The sequence below is a fragment of the Enoplosus armatus genome, chromosome 17 (genome assembly GCF_043641665.1).
Source record: "Enoplosus armatus isolate fEnoArm2 chromosome 17, fEnoArm2.hap1, whole genome shotgun sequence".
Taxonomy (NCBI): Eukaryota; Metazoa; Chordata; class Actinopteri; order Centrarchiformes; family Enoplosidae; genus Enoplosus; species Enoplosus armatus.
In genome coordinates this window covers 14,901,165-14,920,947 of record NC_092196.1, presented here as the reverse complement: position 1 = coordinate 14,920,947, position 19,783 = coordinate 14,901,165, and the positions used below count along the sequence as shown (strand labels likewise).

General features: G+C 42.3%; 1 protein-coding gene across 1 annotated transcript; it reads right to left on the bottom strand.

Moving 5' to 3' along the window:
• Positions 1-550: 550 nt before the first annotated feature.
• Positions 551-9,188, bottom strand: rhbdf1a (rhomboid 5 homolog 1a (Drosophila)). The gene is made up of 17 exons (XM_070922988.1): positions 9,071-9,188; positions 8,846-8,985; positions 6,631-6,844; positions 6,237-6,443; positions 5,901-6,023; positions 5,614-5,777; positions 5,263-5,514; positions 5,025-5,136; positions 4,828-4,902; positions 4,536-4,697; positions 4,325-4,425; positions 4,177-4,240; positions 3,557-3,651; positions 3,392-3,467; positions 2,988-3,088; positions 1,778-1,931; positions 551-1,592 (listed from the first exon to the last, which is right to left on the bottom strand). Exons 1-17 carry the CDS (start codon positions 9,185-9,187, stop codon positions 1,173-1,175), a joined length of 2,577 nt encoding a protein of 858 aa, XP_070779089.1. The 5' UTR covers position 9,188; the 3' UTR covers positions 551-1,172.
• Between the last annotated feature and the right edge of the window lie 10,595 nt (positions 9,189-19,783).

Below are 19,783 nucleotides of genomic sequence, written 5' to 3'. Positions count from 1 at the left end.
GTAACAAGGTCTTACAGCACCTCATAGTATCCCACTTAACAAGGAGAGACTGTGATGACAGAGGGGATGAAGAGTGCATTCATGCAACAAAAGGAACCAGTGGCTTTGCAGTTGATAATTTGACCTACCAAACATCAAATTATATTTCTTCTGTTACCAGTAGCATCTTGACTTTTTGAGATTAATGTTGTTTTTTTCCATTTATTTATTGTTATTTGTCAAATCATTCACAATTCACTGTTTGTAATGTAATCGAGGCAATACATTGAAAATGTAGAGCACTACATCTGGAGTTGTGATGTAAATACTTTTCTCTTTCTTTTTGTAAACCATTTTAATCAAAAGGTGTGATGAATTCATAAAATCATTACTGTATGTACATACTGATCATGCAGCCAGTAAAAATGCTTGGATTGTCAAAAATTGAAAATTTGTAGCAGAGATGTGTTGTTTCTTTGTTTTAGCGTAATTTGAATAAACTATAAAACAATCTTCTATAGGCATTTCCTGGTAATTGAGAGAAAGTTGAGGACCATTTGAATTTGTAGACTTTTTTTACTGTTGTTTTCAGTTACATGTGAGTAGACAGGTAGCTAAAACACTACCGTGTTCAAAACAATCATCACTTCTTGAGAAGCAATATACAAATAAAAGAAAACATTCGAGTGCTCAGCATAATGTAACAAAAATATGGCAGTAGTTGGTACATTTATCAACAAGGCACCAAAGGTATCAAGATTTTATTTTTGTCCCTGCTTCTGTAAGAGGTTGCCTGAATAATAATAAAACCCATGTCTGGAGTGTGAATGTAAAAATAATATATTCCTTCTCTCTGTACCAGCACTGGCTTCTATAATTCTTGCCTCACATGTAAAGGGCAGCTGGGAGCTTTGATGAGGTTCAGAAGTGCCATACCTTTGTTTCACTGGACAGTGATGGAGTGACAATGACTGTCAGTGAACAGGGAGGTGATTAAAGGAAGTCCTTAAGATGTGTGGCATAGGTATTCATACAGACAGAGTAAAAAAACACAAGTATATTGTCATTGTTCACAGGGAAGGGGACAGTCCCCCAGTCACACAGGAGCAGAGTGGAGACACAGACTGGCTGATATCACCTGTCAGTCCACATCTTTTGACCTGATGCCCTCCTGCTGTGCTCATAGTGTCTCTTCAGTGGAGGTGAGCATTGAGGTCGTACTTCTCGCAGAATTTGTCCGTGAAGGGGATGCAGGTGAGCAGCTCGCACCATTCACACTTGATTGGGTAGACATAGAAGAGCACCACAAGGCCTGAAAAGAGCCCAACAAACACCAGCAGGAAGACGATGATCTGACAGCGTTTGCGGTACAGGTCCATGCGGCCAAAGCTGATGTAGGGTAAGAAGGCGAAGGACAGGAAGAAGCCAGAGATGAAGCCACAAATGTGGGCAAAGTTGTCGATCCAGGGCAACAGCCCAAAGGCAAAGAGGAAAAGCACCACACACAGCAGCTTGGTGAAGGCCCTCCAGGGTTGGGCAAGGATCTGCCAGCTCTGAAACAACTCCACGAACAGGCAAGCCAGGATCCCAAACTGAGAGCCGGCTGGCCCCACCTGAGGCAAAGACAACAGAGAGAGGGACATAAGCCTACAAAAACACGCTCACAAACATTTATGATTTTAAAGTAATTTGCATTATATGGTGTTCTTAGTAAACCTGATCTCTGACACATAATATGACTCATAAATGCACAGTGATATTACTGCACTGATACTTTGAGTGTTAGACTGGTGATCACCTCTGCTCTGTAGGGCAGGAAGATGGCTGAAGCTAAGTTGCCAGTGATGCCACTGAGGATGTAAATGATTGAGATGCGCAGCCAGCCCGCCAGCTTCTCCAAGTCCCTCAGGATAGTCATCTGGAAAGCCACCGACACCAGACAGTGAAGGATCCTGGGAGGACAGAAATGGACAAAGTGCTCATGTGTGTGCAATGTGACGTATGTGTGTGTATGTGGGTGAAAAGCAGCACGTGTTGGGAAGATAATTCCTCTGAGTAGAAGAGTCAAACCCCTCAGCAGCCCGATGACTTTGCCCATCAACAAAATCGGTCTCTATCTCATTGAAGCTTAATGAGTTCGTGTAGCGAGGGCACTTTGTTTAATTACCCAGGAGACAGATAACAGACAGCATGGAGATGAAGCACTGCTCCTCTTAACAGTGAGGTCAGTTCTTTGTGCTGACTGACTGTGCTGAGGAATATGCAATACTTTGGTAAAATAATATTTATAGTTACCACTGATAGCCAGTGATGTACATTTAGCCATCCTGTGTACAATTTTATTGGACTACCCATACACAACTATTTATTCCAACATTTTTTGGAACTGTCACGCACTCTTGCATTTCTTTTTCATACAGTTAACAACCAATAACCTTACCTGTAACCACTATATGCTTTTTTGTTCTGCGGTTTATTGTTTGTCTTTTGTCTTTTACACATAAGCTAAATGTTTCTTTGTCTTTCTGTGCATTTGTTTTGTGGTGATGCGAATATGAGTACAACAAGAGCTACTGACAACATGAGTCAATTTCCTTGTCCGTGCCAAACATATTTGGCCAATAAACCTGACTCTGATTCTGATCTTTTAATCATCCTGTTCCTCACAGCTGGGTGTAGTCTCAGTCCTTGAAAACACTGATCGAGTATATTAGGCTGAGACTGACTTTCAGCTCTTTTAAAATGTTGTTTTGACTGATTCATAGGCTGACATTATCTGCTAAATTGTGCATCTGGTTCCCAAGATGTTCTTTTATTTGTACTATTGGGTGGTATGTGATTTACATAGGCAGAGATTTTGTCTTTTTTCAAAACAAAATCATTCCAAAAAACTCTCTGAATATATCTTTCAATAGCACAATAAAATACACCCCCTCTCATTACTTTTGCCAGGCAAATCTTAGAATAAGCAAAACTTCATTCCATGGTTCTGACAGCTACTGACTCACCCAGCATGCAGGAAAAGTGAGAGCCAGAGCCTGTAAAACTGATCTGGGATCTCAGGGTTGAGGAAAGGCAACAGTCCACATACATCATCCATGCAGTGCACCTGGAGAAAGACATAGGAGAGGAAAAATAGGACACATACTATTAATGTGACAATCAAAGTTCACAATGGCATGTAAATTAAGACAGATTCGATTCTAAAATATTTCCTGGAAATGTTTGGTGTGCTCTTACTTAATCTGTTTTGGTATTCAAGAAGTACACAAAATAGTACACCAGATTAAAAATAGCAACAGATGCAACACAAATTACATTTTGCACTTTTTACAATAACAGCTTCTCTCCTTTTTCCCCCATAAGAGAATAAGATATCTCATGTGTGTATAATAAGGAGAAAGTTGCTTACTTGAGAGCAGAGAGTAGCCTCCTCATGAAAGTAGCCCTTCATGAAGTCACAATACTCCCGGGATGTGATTTCACACCTTAAAGAAAACAAGCAGCAATTACTAAATTAGTAAACTAGTCAAACATCGTGTGTTTTACTAGGATAAATGTTATTTGCTCTTCTCACCTCCCTTTGGTTCCAATGCAACAAGGTCGGCCTGTGATGGTACAGTCTATATGAGGCAGGTTGGTGTGGTTCCCTGTGTTGTACCTGGTACAAATCTAAAAGCCAGAGCAGTTTGTTTAGTTTTTTGGTTTGTTGTAGCAGCAATTTAAAGTTTCAAATCTTCATCAGAACACAGTGCGAAAATATGATTGTGAGTTTTTCCCAGATTCATCAAAATGAATAGAGATATCACATTTTGAGTTAAAAGCAAAAGAGGATATTGCCTGTTCTGGGTGGATTTGTGCTGTATCACAATCTACTATTAAGCTGAGAAAGAAGACTGAAATATGCTGCTGACAACATTACCCAATGGCAATTATTTCCATTTTTGTGTGTGCAATACATTTGCATATTTTCCAGGAGGAACAGACCCTGCCAGCACCAATGGTTATGCAAGTTTTTCTAAACAAAGTATTTTTTTAAAATACTGTAACAAAGATAATTAATTCCACCAAGTATTTCAACAAGGTCGAATCATATGTGAGAGATCACCTGTGATATAACTTTTCAGAAAATCTGATCTATTATCTCTGAGTCCCCTCTTTATGTCTAGATACCAAACAGGGTTTCACTGTACTCACTGGCCACTTGGTGATGTCGTCAGGCCATTCATGAGGTGATACTGAGGCAGGCTCTAGACATATCCTGTAATCAGACAAACATATGCACACATTATATTTACCAGCCAGTATCAGTTAATTTATACTGTGCACTTCTAGTGTATCTTACCTGGGATCCTGATGGCACACAGAGCCATACTGTCTGTCTTTACCATTTAACTGAGGGGTGCTGGAGTGCCTCGGCCACTTTACCCACACAGCTAGAGTACTCTAGAAATAAAACCACAAACAGAGGAGGTTAGAATTGGCCACAGCTTCCATCTGTGGTTAAATTATAAAAGGTCAAGGAACACAAATAAGTATTGGGTTTGTTTACAGACCGAGCATTCCTCCTCTGAGGTTTGGACACAGCCGGAGCGATCGTTCCGCACACAGCAGGCAGAGTTGCGTTCGATAGCTCTCTTTTCCCTGATAAGATCATGCACCTGCTTGTCTTGACGCATGCATGGAGAGTATTTGGCCCCCAAGTGGATCAGAGATTCCTAACAATGAATAGATATATATATAAATGAATAACTAAAATGTAGTATTTATATACAGACATTTACACATAGTTATTGCTTGTATTCTTCTTTTAAATCTGTGAAACACTATCAAGAAAAGAGTGCTTACCGAACCCGGCCCGATCCAAAAGTTCTCCTGCTGTACAAACTTGACATTTTCATATACACCTTTGTTTCTTAAAACCTAAAATCAGAAGAAATCCAAATCACAAAGAGTACACTCAGTAAGGAAGGAGTCGTAATGAGATGAAAATATTGTTTAGGTGTGTTGACAAAGATGCTCATCATAACTGAGCTGTTACTCACAGAATCAACCGTCTCATGCTGGGAAAAGCCCACAGGTGCAATACCATAGATGCATACAGCCAGGATAGTGATGAGCAAATGGACAACGGTAATCCAGTAAGTAAAAAAAGGCCTAGAGGAGACAGAGAATATATATTTTAAAAAAAAGAATAGCAGCACTCATCATCCATCAGTGTCATCCACCGAGGGAAGCAGAGAGAAAGTGCTCATTAGTCAGATATGTGGGGAGGTGCAGTACCTATGGTCATCCATGTCCTCTATCTGCCTCTTGACGTAGCTATCAATGCGCTTGCGGTAGGTGCGGTTTGTGAGCTTCCCTACCATGCCCAGTCCATAAGGCCTCTTCTCTCGGGCAAAAAGCTTCTTGACAGGTACAACGATACGCTGCCCACGCCGCTGTCCAGTAACACTCACCACCTCCTGCCGCAAGGGCACCTTTGGTGGTCCTGGAGTTCCTTCTTTGGCTTTACGCCATCCTCGCTCCAGAGGTCTGGAAGAGTTAACAGAGGAGACGCAATGGAAAGAGGTGAGATGTGTGCTTGTGTGTGTGTGTGTATATATGCACATATATATATCTACAGTAACTTACAGCATGAGGTGACTTCTCTCCAGCTCTGTTTTATCTAGGGCGCTGCCTGTCAGCTCCGTCTCATCCTTCTTGCTGCTGGGCTCGTCTTCTTTCATGGCCGCCTCAGACGGTGACTCAAACACCTCATCTGCATACGTGGACAACTCCTCCTGCATCAGAATATCCTAGAAATAACATAATACAAAGAAAATGGTGAGAGGTGCAAAATATCATAATCCCGTGGGTTTATTTTCAATTCTAAATATACATGGTTACATAGTAATGACAGCATGTTTTTCCTGCCTTACTCTGGCAAAGAAAGATGTGTCCAGTTCATCAGGAAAGTCGACCATGTCATCTTCCATGAAACTGGCGGGGGTGAAGCTGCGTCTTTGGGCTCGTTTTAGTGTGCTCTCCCGTAATGAGCGCCCCTGAGAAACACACACACACACACAAACACACACACACGTAAACATGTATACATTGACAGAGGTAATCTTTCCATCACAGCAGGTTAAAGTAAAGTAATACAATACCAATGCAGTCCAATGTAGAGAAAGTACAGAAAGAAGTGTTTCGGTGCACTTATTTTCTTTATACAAGCATTGTACGTATTTGTATTTAATCTCATCCCTCTAACTCACCTTGACCAGCGCTGCTGCGGCCCTGAAGCTCATCTTTGCCACAGACTCCCTCTTACGTCGGCGAGGCAGTCGGTTGAGACCTGAGCGGGAGCTGGTGAAGGAGCAAAGCGAGGTGGCTCCAGGGGTGATGGGGGTCTGAGGCACGCTGTAGCCATCCACCTCCTCCACCATACGAAACGCTCGTCCTCGCGCCAATGGGTCCACAATCTGGAGACCAATGGGTTCAACAAGTGGCAGTTTGACGGAGCCCAACAATATGAATTATCAAGAGACAGAAATATTTTACCTCAGACATTCAACACATGCTGTAAATAAGATCAATTTAACACAAAAGGAGATGTTTTGTCATAATGCACTTTAAGCGTTTCGCAAAGCAACCCATATATTCCTTTACCTTTTGCATGCCATGCTGTGAGGAGGGGACATAAAGAGGAGGCGGGGTCTCAGTGCTGGTTAAGGAGATGTTGTCCTGGCTGGGCAGATCCATCTCTCGGATCACCTGTGGTTTCAGCTTCCCATAGCGCAGGCTGCAGTGGCGCAGGCTTTTCCTCTGCCATTTCTGGGTGGCGTCGCCGTCCTTGCTGACCCCGAACCAGTCCGCTGTTCCCCTAACACCACAAACACTGACCTTTCAGCTCTGTATCACAAAACTCACACACATGCTTAATTTCACAGAGAGATGAAATGCTGTCTGGCATGGTGAAACTTGCCAAAGAGATATAGTGGCACTCATTGATGACCCTCTTAAGAGTCCTGTACATGGAGGGGTGGGACAGCAAATATGCATGAGACTGATAAGACCACACTTCCCAGGAGTAGAAGAGTGCCCTAGATAGTGTAAGAAATAGGGCCAGTAGAGGGAACAAGCCTGGCCATGTTTATGTCAAGACACATCGGGAAAGACAGATTGCCAGGTACACACACACACACCCTCGCACACACTGAATGTGTGGTGGAGAATCACAAAGTCTAAATGTTCAAAGAAAGAGAGAGCAAGAGAGGGATTACTGGAGTTCTGATGCTGCAAATAAAATCCAACTTATTCATGTTTTCCTAATCGTAACTGACATAAACAGACAGCTAATCCAATTAACAGAGAATGAGGGATTTTTTTCTGAGGCTTTAATTATGTCCTACTCCACTCTCCATATTGGTCCATTCCATCAAACCTTGAAGAATATACATGCAATCACATTGTTGAAGCCTAACAAGTACCAGAGCAAACAATGTTACTGCACCCCGAGGGCAGGAAGTGGAAGTGGAAACATTCTTCAAAGGAAAGTTCAGCCAAGCTAGCTGTTTCTACACTAATTACCAGCTGCAGAGTGAATGTTCAGTGACGTTCAGTGAAAATCTATGTCTCACTGGCTCAGCTCGCTCTTTCTCTAAGTGAATATGTTTTTTAGCAGTGGAAATGCCCTCGCTGACCTTGGTTTCTATGAGTAGGGTGGAACATAGTCATGGACCGGACTTATCTAATCTGTGTCCTCTGAAGAAGCAATCAGACCTGACACGTCGGCCTTAACATGTACCACTCAGAAGCACAATTTCTTGTGATGAATGCTGATGTTTAAGGAAATGTGTGGCCCCTCTCACTGCCCGGCTGGGTCATTACTGTAACTCTAAATGAAGAGGAACTTATAATAGGAAAATGACAGCTTTTGGTTTCGGGTCCTCGTATGGCTCATTTAAAAATAAATCTTTCTGGCAGTGACATGACTCACAGCTGCAACAGCCGGAGACTGAGTGAGAAACAACAATTCTTGTGAATCTTATGACAAGTGTCTCATATGCAACTCTCTCTGTCAAAGCGAATGAAAATCTAAAATCATGTTGGAATCAACATTGTAAGCTAAACATACATACAGTACACTCACTTACTGGAGTCAGGAGTATACACATCTGACCCTAACACTTGCAGTCATGTGAGGTCATAATGCACATAATGCAACCCAAGTACCTGAGCAGGGTTCTGGAGAGCGAGTTGTGTTTCCTGGTGCTGCGGCGAGCAGCCCGCTGCCCCTTAATGGGCACCGTGTTAATCCGCTCAAAGTGCACCCTTCTGCTGCTGTGACCAGGCAGAGCAAGGCCGGGAGGTGGCGAGAAGGAACAGAAGGAAGGAGAAGGAAAGAGAAAAGACAACAGGCAGTGAGAAGGAAAAGTGCAGCTGGACAGTGCTGTAGCCATCATGCAGCGAGCAAAGCAGGTTAAGACTTGTGTTTCATTGAGATTTATCACATAAGGAAAGTTATTACCAGGCAGATGACATCAAGATTGTTAATCAGAAACAGCCATGCAATTTGGAAAAAGGTAAGGAAAGCAGAAACACTGTAGTTTTTTTTACATGCCATGGGACACAGGCTGCCACATCATTTAACTCATGAATCTTATAAAAGCAAGTGCTGCTTATATTATAAAGTTATTTCATTCATAATCTGTAAATTTGAGACACATACTGTAGCCTATCCCATGTAAAAAAACAACAATATTTGCATGCTTCCCTGCAAAAGCGTCGTGAAGTTCTTCATATTATAATCTTGAAGCATGCTACAACCCACATATATCGAGATGTCAATATATAAATCCAGTGTATTGATAACTGCCTTTACCTCTTTATAGTCTGAGTGATGGATGACTGGCGTTGTAAGACAGGCCGCCGGGTGTCAAAGAGGTCGCGGGGTGGGGACTGGAGGTGAGAGGTCTCCACTGGCATGCTGATACTGCGCAGGAACCCCTGCCTCTTCACCGGCTACACAGGAAAGAAAGCATGGGAAAAGTGTGAACACAAGTCATGACAAAGGCGACAAGAAGGGGAATTCAGCGAGAAAGAACACCTGAACAAAAGTGGGAGGCTCGTCTAGTGACATCTGAGCCGTGGGAATGTCCAGTCTGAGCCAGGGAGGTTTCTTCCTCTGAAGGCTGCTGGTGCTCTCCCGCCGTGGTTCAGCCATGTTCTCTGTCCCACCCCAGGCCTGCCAGCTACACAGACAGAGGAGGAGAAGAAGATTTTATTATAATGAGTCCCAATGAATTACATGTAATATTAAGTTACTCACATTAAAATGCATAAGCAAAATTTTAAGGGTATTGTTTGCAGCTATCACAATGGTTTTGTGCTGCAAAATTCTTTCACAAGAGGGTGCTAAGGCCCCTTACTTGATTCAAGCATGGGTGTTCACATATTTCAGTTCATTAGATAAAGGGGAGACCACTGAGAAGAGAGAGACGATAGAGTCTACAGGTAGATGTAGTTGTAGATGTAGTTCACAGAGCCGTTTAAAAAAGCAAAAAATATTTGTGCTGGAGAGTGAGGAAGTTTGCAGTCTTAAAAATAATCCCTTAATTCTATAGTTAAAATCAAACGTAATCCCTATTTATGATTAAAAGTTGCTCCACTTCCAGCAGACATCTATCAGAGACTAATGACTGTGTATGCGTTCCCATGACAAGGCCTGTGAACCAAAGGAGGTGCACAGTAAACTTTACCATCAGACAGCCCGCCTGTAGCTGCAGCCTAGTTATCACCAGCCCCTCATTTTATTGTCCCACCAACTAACCTCACTCTGGGCCTGGTGGTTCATTTCCTGTCATTTTCTTAAGTCCCATTATTCCCATGGAAAACTGAACTTATCCTTTTACCTCTAACAGTACACAGCCACCATTTGCACTTCAAATGATCAAGTGGCATCCCACAAACATGTGTGCATGCATACTTATGAATTCATTGTTGATTAAAGCAATCTTTCACTCTGCAGACAAGAGGAATGTACAAAATAATGACCGCCTTTCTGCAAAGCACAAATGTGTAAAGTTGTGAAAGAGGGCGTCTCCTCAGCTATGGAGCTGTTGCAAAACAAATAAATTTGAAAAATCCCTCTCCTGTCCTTGAGTTACTTCTGTTTCACAGTCTCATTTAGTTAAAAAGCCTCACAAGATGGCATCGTCACATCAGGGGCTTTGAGCTTTGAACAGGCACAACAGGTCACGTCCTCACGTCTCCTGTTACAGATCCAGCTCCTTGAAAAAAGTCCACAGCTTTCAGTGACCACATCTGCTTCGCGTTGGCATTTTAACGCACCACAGGCTTCTGTTTTAGCCCAAGTGATGATGGGAAATGTTGTCAGTGGATCTCAGCAGAGACGGAAGGAAACACAGTCTCGCTGTCATATATTTTTTAATTCACCAGTTCACAGAGAGACACTGGTATGAGTACTGTATCATATGCTGACATTCCTGCCACAACAGAGTTACTGAGAGTGCTGAAAAAAATAGATGGGATGTTTATAAAACAACAGTGTGCATGGTAAATTGTTATAGTGGGGTTTCATCTTTCATTCACTGTCAATCTGGGAGGTTTTGGCATACTTGTGGACATATTAGGCTTTTATATTGAATGTTGTTTGACCTCCAGTGACATTGTCTGGACTGTGATACCAGATTAGCAAGGCAGACTGGAAAAGCTGGCTGGTGCAGAGTCAGAGACTCCCGAGTGTGGGAAACGAGAGAGATGGGTGGATGAGGACCACTTAACAGAGTGAAAAGTGACACATTTTGCTTCACTCTACTTTAACCCATTCAATTGGTGTCAAAATGACTTCACTTGTGTTTTTTTGTATTACAAAAGAAAGACTGTAAATGCACTGAGAACTCTATCTCTCTAATGGACTGGCTACTAACATTAGGGAAATGCAAATCTGACACCAGTATCTCTGCTTGTGCACAACAGCCCTCTCCCTTGCCCCAGGCTGCAACACCCGACATTTAATTACTTTCGCCATTAGTTCAAACAGCGGGGCTCCTGATATAGAGCAGATCTGCAAAGGGAGGGGGTATCAGCTTCAGAGCTGCAGATTGGAACAGACTGGGACTGAACTGAAAGTAGGCAGTGAGGGAACCTAATTTTTCTCCATGCAAAACACTGTTTGATTGCTTAAGCTTTTGCTCCTCCTGCTTTAACTCTGTTTTCCCTGAATGCTGTGTTGAGGGACAGGTGGAAGCAAACTAAACAGCGCTCATTGTTCCTTTGCTTCACTTCTCCTCCTGCTTTAGGCTTTTTTCCTGCTGTATTCCACTCTTCTCGTCTTTACTTGGATATGGTGTCTGTGTGAGTGATTGCTATTTACAGGGCAATTACAGCATCATCATTTCTTTGTGCCTGCTGTCTATTTGCTTGCCTGATTAAACCCCAACAGACAGACTTAAAAAAATGATGTAAATGAAGTTAGAGGGCGGCTGAAATATCTGACAGCTTTAAATGGCAGTGAGACCAGAGCCATTACTACGCCAAATACACTTCAATACATCGACATAGTAGTCTTGCAGAAGATGCTAGCAAAACTTGAAGCATTAATGCAGCCATGTAGCTACTGCTTATCAATGGGCTGTAAGAGCATTTGGTCATAACCCAAGTTAAACCTCCAACGTTCGACAGACAGCCAAACCAAGTGCCTTGGAAGTCTGTCTCTCTCTTTTTCTCTCGTCCTCCTCCAAAGTCAACATGGCAGCTGAACTGGCATGGACCTGCGACTCGTGTCTCATGGAGGAGTTTAACTGGAACAGTTGGCATAGTCATTGCTCAGACGCAAGCATGGCTACGACAGCCACCAACTCATTTCTCACTGTGAGGGAGCAGTCAAAATGTCAGTCATCTCTCCATCAAGTGATAATTAGAAATCACTGCACAGAGAAGGTAGGACTCAAGGCTGGTCCCTGTCAGAGAAAGATAGGTCTTCATAGGCAGGAAGTCCTTCAGAAGGAAAGATATCCTTGGGGGAAGGAGAGCTGACTGAATTCCGTGTTTGGCAATTATCCAGGCAGGAGGATTAGCCCTCCCTTGAAAGTGCATGTTATCTGTTCATGGTCAAGTTTGACGGTAAAAGAAAACCAGTTGTAAAGCAATACTGTAGTGAGACAAGACTATACTATTAAATATATTCAACCTGACCAACTGCTTAGCTAATGCGCCACAATGTCTTATCTTACTCTCAAGGTGAATGTGCTTTTTTATGGTTGAGATGTCGCATGGAAACTATTCAAAGTGTGTAATAGTTTCCCACAGTGTTTACATTCCCAGCGCTGATTTGAGGCTCACATTCTTTCAACCACCATGATTTAATCTAGTTTCTCAAAAAGATTTGTTTTGCCTTCAAGATTCACATGTAAAGAGGGAAAACACCCACACCCATAACTTTGCACTGCGCCTCGCAACATTGGCTTCCTGCCGTCATTTGGTCCTTGTGCGAATTTAACACTTCCTACTCAATCACGAGACCCATGACAACCCTGCATGGATTGTTTTTAATTCTGGGGCTGACGTTGCCTATCCAGGCCACTTCTTCTCTCCATTAAGCAGGGGAAGACAGACAGGCGGACAAAACACAGAGGACAAGCTGACATCTCTCCAGGTGCAGAGATGTCCAGCAGGCCATAATGACTGGGGTTGACAAGCATAACCAGCACTCTCTTTCTCTGTCTGGGGAGCTGTAATCTATTGTAATACGTTCTGAATACAAACTCAAGCCCAATGATGTTTTCCATGCCATCATTTAATATAATCACTTGGTAATGGTCTCCAGTCATGCAGAGGCAGAGGCCCAGCTGTCACAGGTGAGGCTTAAAGTCATAGACAAGACTGAGAACTCTAAGTGCCACCATGAACACCCTCAAGATGGAGAAATAAAAAGCTTAGTGAGGGTGGGGGCCGTACTACTGCTTAATTTTGTGCTTGTTCATTGTGCACAACAAAACCAGCTTGCTACAACCGCTCTTACGCTTCAAATATGCACAGAGGCTTGCAAGAGAGCATTGCCCTCCTGTTTCACATTCATCATGAATAAAATAGTAATCTAGCCAAGGCCTCTTTTACATTGGACCCATCATCTTTTCTGCAGATGCCTTGTCTAAAATCTTCAGTCCCTATTCACTGTTGTACATGAAGAGAAATAATGTTTTTAAAGATTTTTTTAACTAAACACATATTATCTACAAAGTGCACATGACTCTACCATAGCACATGTTTTAGAAAAATAACTTATGAATTAAACATTTCTGGTCATGCGAAATAATTGTACATTCTTGAAATCTTCTCTATTCGGGGCCATTTCTAATCTCAGTGCATGCCATACCCACATTCCTCAAGATCTCTGGCTGAAAGTGAACCAAGCTGAAAAGGCAGAGAAGGAAACCACATGAAGTCTAACCATTATGGACAGGAGCTGGCTGATTTCCGGGTACTGTGTGTACTTTACTGCTATGCGCTACTCTACAGGAGGGAGGCGAGCTGCAGCCACACTGAGGGTGGCTGACAGAGCTGTGTCATAGAGGATGATGGAGCCTCAGATGGCTGGCCAGGTAGGGCCCTGCTTGCTCTCGGCAGAGATTGTAGAGTCAGAGTGGACAGTAGGCAGGAGGAATTGCCACCTACTAGCATGCACGGTCAGGTGCCATGATGGATGACCTCATTAATCTGGGTAGTGGATACTTCATTCTCGAGAGCTGCAGCGCTTCCTGGCCTCAAGCCTTTGTTCCTCCTTTCCTTCTTTCATCCTCTTTCTCTTTTTGCATGTTGCTTCTGCTTTTTTGTCTACGACAGGTCAACCTTTTCACCACTTAGACTCAAATTATTCTTGTAATTTTACCTACACATTTTTCCATATATTAGCCAGCTTTTCAACATAATGTAATAATAATGTAGTAATGTTTCTGCAATTCTGTGTAAAGTAAGCAGATTCCAGATTGACTAACAGATTCTTACTGAAAACCCAACAGCCCAAACAGGTTATGTTTGGTTTTCCCCATGCTCTAACAGTTAGTCATTCACTATAAATGCACCTACTATTCATTGTTTCTTATGTTTCACTCCATACTGGAGGCAATGCTTGACGCTGGAAACAATGGAGGGAAACTAGGCTATTGAGGCAGTCACTCTCCCTAAGTTATTCTCTCACTAATATAACAACAAACATTCTTGGTAAAGGCTCTTCTTAATATAAGAAGACATACAAAGCAAATCAGATATTTTCTCAAATGAAATGCCATCTACATCAGACACACTTGCACAAATGCTGTCATTGTGAAATCAACCTCAATGTACAGTAGCTGTAGTTTCCTTAAATGGGATTTCATAATGATGAGCAAAAACTCATGACCACATTCTAGTGACTGGGTGGAGGCATGTGGGAAACAATATGCAGAAGCAACAGATCTGGCAATTCACCCCGACAGACGATCTAAACATAAATCATTTGCACATATACATTGCAGGCAAGTGTCTTGTGTAGCTCCTACAGGTATCTGAGGCCCATCTGCGCATTAACTGCAGAACGATGCTTTTGATCTTTATATAGCTTATCATGTTTCCGACCGGGATGAATGAAGAAGCTGACAAAACTACAAAGCTACTAATATTTCATTTCAGTGAGGAGAAAAGAAACAGGAACTAAAATAAATGCATTACACTGCAGGGCAGACATTAATGCCAGGTGATTTAACCAGTTGTGGAAGTTGATTTGGATTTGGAGTTACATCTGATATAACAAAGGGAGTAATTAGAGCATTTCTCTAATGTGTCTCTTCATTTCTGACTACTCTGGCGACTATGAAAACTGTGACTTTAACACATGGCTGCACAATTTGCTCCTCAACAAAGATAAAATTGAGCTGTGGTCCACAGTCCAGGCTTAAAGCCTCTCTGTCTCTCTTTCTGCCCGTCTTACAGGGAAGAACATACCCCCTGCAAAAAACAGCCGCAGGGCAGAGAGTGAAGTGCAACTGAGCACCAGTAAAGCTGCAGTCATCTGAATTGACCCTAGTGACATGTGACAGGCTGTCACATCAAACCAGCCCTTACGACATTAAAAAACACACACAGCAGAAATATCCGTCGCAGCTGACCCTAAGATCAAGTGTCACAGCTAGCTGAGGGGCAGGCATGAAGGACGGGCGGGGCTGCTGTGACTGGTAAGGTGGGTGGCTGAGGGTGGGCATGGCTGACACCCAGCCAAGAAGGGTGGAGCAACTCATGCCTTTTCCCATGTTTTCCACAGATCTTTAGCTCAGGCTGTCAACACTCGGTGGGATTTTACAATGGAGACTTAACCTTTTAGTCTCAGTGGTTTCAGTCTGGAGTGACAGATTTGTATCGGGTCCACTGCCAGGCTCCCTCACTGTCATAACAGTGTTTACTAAATGACAGGATCGAGTGCCAGAGATATGAATAGCTCATGAAAGTATAAATGGCCTCCTAACAGCGGGCTGTGTGCATGTGGTGTATTTATAGAGCTCAACTGCAAATGTACGTCTGGATGAAACTGTAGACCAACATAAAAAATATCCTGCTCCAGATCTCTGCACAGTGGGCTGTTTTCTCTCAAAAGCAAACATGACTACACCTCTCAAAAGCTGTGCACATCAAACTTTTTTTCAAGATTTATGGAACTGGAACCCATTTATCTCTGTGCAAGAAATGACCACCACCAGAAGCAATATCTGTGTTCACCATCATATTGCCTGCACCGTTTCCCGTCTACCTCCACAAAGCCTTATATATTGCCAGGCGAATGCAGGTCCTGGAAAATTGCGCTTGGTTATTTTATCAGCACAAGACCCAGCCTTTCTATGTGAAGCAATATCCTGCACAGGAAATCAACATGAAGGAGAGGTGAGATGTGTTAAAAGAACACAGAAACCACGATATACAATTACTTTAATCTCAGTGTGTTCACAAACAGAACTGAATATCCGCTCTGCCTAGCACAAAGTTTTCTTCCTTTGTGCGATACAGGTGAAACATTATTACATGCATGGCTTATTCAGCACTTTAATTATTTAATCATTCTGCACAGGTGAATTATTTACAACATACTTCCTACTAGAGCTACTGTGCGCAAGGCCAAGGCCCCTTAGCTAAAGCGCCTCTTTTCTCAGGATTGTTAACGGGCCTGTTTCAGCTCACAACAGATAGTAAACACCTGTCTTCACTTCAGAGGAAAAATAAGGCTCACTTACTAAATCTGTCCAGAGCTGTGTTTTTGTCTCTAATCTTGAGGAGGAAGCTGACAGTAAAAACTCCCTCCGTGTGGGCTATATATACCTCACAGGCCAAGACAACTAGATATGAGTCTATACAATAACAAGAGAGTTGTGTGTGTACTTCATGACCACTTCAGTTAGATCAGGTAACACCCTGCTGAATCAGCTCACAGTGAAACGGCCTTCACCACTTTGGGATAAAGCAGTTGATAAGCAGTTCGTTTGGGACTCCAGCTGGCAGACCTGAAAACTCTTTGTTTACTGTAGAAGCTTATCTTCAACTTACTGTATATCCAGCTGTACCCTACAGGGAAGCTCAGTGCTTACCACAGAGTGGGAAAATCCAGATGCTCCTGAAACTTACTGTACAACTCCGCACTGGGGCAAAGAGAGTATGTGCATGACAAACTCGGACACTTAATGAAATTCAACAAGACTGTGATACTCCAGAGGACCTGGCCTCATCTCAGAGGCTAACAGAGATCTGTGGTAGATGTTTAAAACCAACAGCTACAGTGGCCAAACTAAAATATATGGCTGCAGTCGCACATCTGGCTCTGCAATGAACCAGCATGTCTAATGTATCATACCATAGTTTATTATGCTCACAGGGTGGAGAGGGATGAGAAGCTATTAGATTAAGCTAAGATTTTGTCTGCATAATAAAAAGTAATGAATTATAATCATGAAATGAATGTCATTGGATTCAAAATGTTTTTTCAAAAAAGCCTGCTGCATAATTTGTAATTTTACAGATAATAGCACAGAGACTAAAATTTGAATGCCTTTTCCAAAGCATGGAAATACTTGAATTTCCATATTAAATTTCCAAATTAGACAAGGGCTATCAAACCAGACTAAAATCATCAACATTTTGGTCTGGTTTGACAGCCCTTGTCAAAGATGTAAATGTCAAAGTTCTCTATTTGCACTACTCGCCATAATCAAGAGATCAATAACATGGGCATCAGACTTTCTGAAGATTGTAGAGTATTTCTCACCCTTTGACCAGCGTGGTTTGACACATCTTAGATTTATGGCTTACCAAGAGAAGCGTTGGACAACAAAGGGAAGTAAGCTATCTTTCTTATAGCGTCCAGTCCTCCCAAATGTGTCCTGAGACTACAAACAAGCACCTCATTGTCTATGGGAGGTTTGACATTCTCTTATTAAGTGAGTAAGAGGAGAATCTCAGAAACAGTGTGCCCTAACAACATGTGATCCCCATCTAAATAGTTTCCAGCATGATATCAGCCTGAATCAAGCCTACAAAAGGCTGCATTGTATGGCCTGATGTAGACTGGGCTGAACAAGGGTCATTGTGCAGCCTGATCGTAGTCAAAAAAAAACAAGAGCAGGCTGAAGTTTTCTTTCCTCCATCAATAGAAATGGTGCACTAAGCAAATTCCCAGTTGAGATAATTACTCAGGGTGAGGCACAAGACGAGTTAACTCCATTATGGTTTAGCAGAGACAACATATTCGCGTTTATGGTTAATGGACAAAAGCTATATAACAACAGAGAGAAAATACAGCACACAGTGTCATGTTACTATCACAACTGTTTAGGTTTACCTTTGTGATCTAATCAATCAATATGATTAAAAATACTTCACAAAGGAGAGCCATCAGCTCTGTCATCTCACATCCTCCGTGGGAGACCACCAGCATGGAGAGAGGTCAGGTTACTGCTTATTTTACAGAGGAGTGCTGGAAGGAAGGAAGTGCAGAACAGAAGAGGGGGAGAGACGTGCAAACGTAGGCAGGAAACACACTGCAGACCCGGCGCATTATCCGTGTCCGGTCCACACAACCACGGAAACAACATACACTTGCTCACATGAACAGGAACACATCCACATTGCACATGTAAACATACACATCCCATCCCTGGCAATGATGCAGCACACATCACTGTACGCAGAAAATAATGGGCCTTGTTTGAGTCAGGCCTGCCGCCCATTCCGGCCTGGCGCAGAGCGGCCAGAGAGTAAAATCTCAGTGTAGTGTGACATCAAAGCTGACACGTCTATTGAAAAGAGCAGATGAAGTGTGGCCTGTAGCACTGGGATAATGGGAATTTGCTATATTAGCAGAGATTCAAGCAGAGGAGAGAATGGAGGCTGTCTAGTCTTTCATGACACAGAGCTTTCCAAAGTCAACCCCTAAGTTGGCACTTAACGGGGTTTCCAAAGGCGATAAGGGATGATTGGTGAAACTGAATTCTTATTCAATTATACCATTACTTTAAAATGGAGCTCCTCAAAGTAATTCACAGCATGATGATGAAGGACTTTAGAGACAAACAAAATGCCTAATTTAAAAAACTTTTCCAAAACACACTCAGTCCACATTTGGTCAGTATAACAACAGTATACAATCATTATCAGACATTGTACAATAACTGCTGATTATTTTCTCAAAATTGGTCAAAAGGGACTGAGTAAGTTTGAAAATCCCTCTTCATTTGCTTTCTTTTTGTTGTTGACGGCAGCTCTTCGACTTCCACGCCCACAATAATCTCTAGATTTAGAGAGGAGGAAAACCGATATGAGGGATGTGAGATATAAAACATTCATAATTACACAGTGCATATACCATGGCATGAAAAAACAAGTTGAGGACAGGTTACATTCACTAGTCATGAACACAGGATATATATCATTCAATTGAATATTAGAATATCTAAATGTTTAACTAATATAGTAATTTTCCACATGAATCACCCTCGAGTGTATTAGCAATTTGATTCAAAGCCTATAATTTTTTTATAGATTGACTCAACCTTCATGGTAAGGTCTAATTAAGGTTTTTACCCTTAAATCTTTTAAACATTACATTTTATGCGCTTGCTGAAATTAAAATGCGTCTGACAGATCCAACCTTCACATGCAATTTCAGAAAATGTCTCCTTGAAAGATGTAACAGCCCAGATTATTGTCTGCATTGATTTTCACCACTGCAGGCTGTGAATACATGTATACATGCACACATGTGGGCGAGTGAGCAGGAGCATGTGTATCTACTGGTGTGCAGTGTGTCTGTGTAGGTGTGCACAGCACGGAGTTTAGAGTCAAGTGAAGGACAGGGAATATCAATTGAGGCCAGCAGCTTCCTTTTGCACCAAAACACATTTAGTGTCACGTATCACTGTCACATAGGGCCAGATTTTCTGTTTGGGATGACAGTACAAACGTGATTCAGTCTCAGGTAGGGGGATTTTATTTCATTCTTGCAGAGGCAACAGCCCTATTTAGTCTTCATGTTCCCCTCTGGATTTTAGGGAGGGGAAACCGTTTTTGTTCCACACACAACAACTAGGTCATTTTAATAAAGCTCCCATATTTGAATCTCTTTCATCTGTTACACAGGCAAATATGCCAATGAAAGAGATACAGAAGAGGCAGAGAGCCATCAGTAAAATTAGTCTTCCATGAACAAAGTTTATCTGGATGGACATGACTTATTGAAGATAAAGTGGTTTGACCAACAGATAAGTGCTTATTCACAGCTACAGTG